The sequence below is a fragment of the Nicotiana sylvestris genome, chromosome 8 (genome assembly GCF_000393655.2).
Source record: "Nicotiana sylvestris chromosome 8, ASM39365v2, whole genome shotgun sequence".
Classification (NCBI taxonomy): Eukaryota; Viridiplantae; Streptophyta; class Magnoliopsida; order Solanales; family Solanaceae; genus Nicotiana; species Nicotiana sylvestris.
In genome coordinates this window covers 51,114,396-51,117,342 of record NC_091064.1, presented here as the reverse complement: position 1 = coordinate 51,117,342, position 2,947 = coordinate 51,114,396, and the positions used below count along the sequence as shown (strand labels likewise).

The following is a 2,947-nucleotide window of genomic DNA, read 5'->3' as shown; positions in this document are numbered from 1 at the left end:
TGGGTATCATCAAATCTGGATGGATGAAAAAGATGCTGAGAAAACGGCTTTCATTATGCCGTGGGAAATGTATTGTTACAAGATGATGTTGTTTGGGTTAAAGAATGAAAAGGCCACCTACATGAGGGCTACTGATCACATGGAAGATTTGAGAAAGTTTTTCAATAGATTGCGAAGGTACAACCTGAAACTGAATCCCGCAAAGTGTGAATTTAGGGTTCCTAATGGAAAACTACTCGGGTTTATTGTGAGTCGCTGGGGAATAGAAATGGATCCATCAAAGGTCAAATCTATTCAAGAGTTGCCACCGCCAAAGAACAAGAAGGACGTAATGAGTTTCTTGGGGAGACTTAACTATATCAGCCGATTTATAGCACAGTCTACAGTTATCTATGAGCCAATCTTTAAGATGTTAAAGAAGGACTCCGCTACCAAATGGACTGATGACTGCCAAAAAGCCAACAGAATCAAGGAATACCTGTCAACACCACCAGTCTTAGTCCCGCCTGAGCCAGGTAGACCCTTATTACTCTACCTTGTAGTATTGGATGGAGCTTTCGGTTGCGTTCTGGGGCAGCATGATGAAACAGGGAGGAAGGAGCAGGCCATCTATTATCTCAGCAAGAAGTTCACCTCGTACGAGTCACGGTATTCTCTATTAAAATGCACCTATTGTGCTTTGACTTGGGTAGCTCAGAAGCTGAGGCACTACTTCTATGCCTATACTATATATCTCATATCAAGGATGGATCTTCTGAAGTACATCTTTCAGAAACCCATGCCCACTGGAAAGCTAGCCAAGTGGAAAATCTTGTTGAGTGAATTTGACATTGTCTACGTAACTCAGAAGGCAATCAAGGGACATACACTAGCAGATCACCTTGCTGAGAACCCCATGGATGGAGAATACAAACCCCTAAAAACGTATTTTCCTGATGAAGAGGTATCATTCATAGGAGAAGATATTGTAGAATCCTATGACGGTTGGAGAATATTTTTCGACGGAGCAGCAAACTTCAAGGGAGTTGGCATAGGAGCAGTCCTCATATCGAAAATCGGTCAGCATTATCAGGTGTCCGCAAAACTTAGATTCTCGTGCACCAACAACATGGCCGAGTATGAAGCCTGCATCCTAGGGCTCAAGATGGCTATTGACATGAACATTCAAGAGTTACTAGTGATTGGAGATTCAAACTTGCTTATACACCAGGCACGAGAAGAATGGGCAACCAAGAACTCCAAGATACTCCCATATCTGCATCATATACAGGAATTGAGAAAGAGGTTTGAGAAGACGGAGTTCCAACATGTTCCCAGAGTCTAGAATGAGTTCGACGATGCATTGGCTACCCTATTATCCATGATACAACATCCAGACAAAAACTTCATTGATCCCATTCCAGTAAAGATCCATGATCAGCCAGCTTATTGTGCCCATGTTGAAGAAGAAGTAGATGGAAAACCTTGGTTTCATGATATTAAAGAATATTTAGGAAAAGGCGAGTACCCAGATCTTACAAATCCTACTCAGAAACGTACACTTCGGAGGTTGACCAATAATTTCTTTCATAGCGGAGGAATCCTGTATAGGAGGACTCCTGATTTGGGACTATTAAGGCGTGTCAATGTAAAGGAAGCATCCAGGCTACTAGAAGAAATTCACGCTGGGACCTGTGGTCCGCATATGAACGGTTTTATCTTAGCAAAGAAGATACTCTGAGCTGGTTACTTTTGGATGACTATGGAGACGAACTGGATCCAATATGTCCGGAAATGCCATCGCTGCCAGATACATGTAGACATGATAAAGGTAACTCCAAATGAGCTTAATGCAACAAGCTCATCATGGTCGTTCACCGCTTGGGGGATGGATGTTATTGGACCAATCGAGAATGTCGCTTCTAATGGACACAAATTTAGCTTGGTAGCAATCGACTATTTCACCAAATGGGTCAAAGCAGCATCTTTCAGAGTAGTAACCAAGAAAATCATGGTAGACTTTGTCTACGACCGCATCGTTTGCCGATTCGGGATTCTAGAGTGAATCATTACTGATAATGGCTCCAACCTCACTAGTGACTTGATGAAACCTATGTGTGAAACCTTCAAGATCCGATACAAGAATTCTACATCCTACAGACCTCAGATGAACGGGGCCGTAGAAGCCGCCAACAAAAATATCAAGAAGATACTAAGGAAAATGATAGAAAAGCATAAGTAGTGGCATGAGAAGTTGTCATTCGCTCTATTGGGATATCGCACCACAGTCCGCACATCGACTGGGGCAACCCCCTATATACTGGTTTATGGTACAGAGGCAGTCATTCCCGCCGAAGTGGAAATTCCTTCCCTAAGGATCATACAAGAAGTCGAGCTCGACAACGCAGAGTGGATAAAAAGTCGTTATGAGAAACTAGCCCTTATAGATGAAAAGAGAATGTCCAGAGCCTTCAACAAAAGAGTCAAGCCAAGACAGTTCACACCGGGGCAGCTGGTGTTAAAGAAAAGTTTACCGCATCAAGATGAATCTAAAAGAAAGTTCTCTCCCAGTTGGCAGGGTCCATACATGGTTCACCGGGTTCTGACAGGAGGAGCCCTCATACTTGCAAAAATGGACAGAGAAGTCTGGGAAAAGCCGATCAATTCAGATGAAGTCAAGTGCTACTATGTGTAATCTTTATGCTTTCCTTATATGATATAAATTGAACTACGCCTAACCTGATTCCCCTTTAAAAAGGTATGTGTAGGCAGCCCTATGGGTTCGGTAACAATTCAATAAAAAATTTCATTTCCTCTGCAGTTGGAAACTGGGGCAATTTTGAGGAGGACCCTCAAAATTCAGTAGCAAGAGAGGTTGCAATGTCTTGAACCACGTCACAGTCGTCGGTTTATCTAAAAATTGTTTTTTAATTATATACTTATATCAGATTTTAAAAAATCATGCATG

General features: G+C 42.2%; 1 protein-coding gene across 1 annotated transcript; it reads left to right on the top strand.

Annotated features, from left to right (window-relative positions):
• Positions 1 to 1,221: 1,221 nt before the first annotated feature.
• LOC138875018 (uncharacterized) lies at positions 1,222 to 1,720 on the top strand. Its single transcript, XM_070153824.1, has 2 exons — positions 1,222 to 1,284; positions 1,421 to 1,720. The coding sequence occupies exons 1-2, from the start codon at positions 1,222 to 1,224 to the stop codon at positions 1,718 to 1,720; spliced, it is 363 nt and encodes a 120-aa protein (XP_070009925.1).
• The last annotated feature ends 1,227 nt before the right edge of the window (positions 1,721 to 2,947 follow it).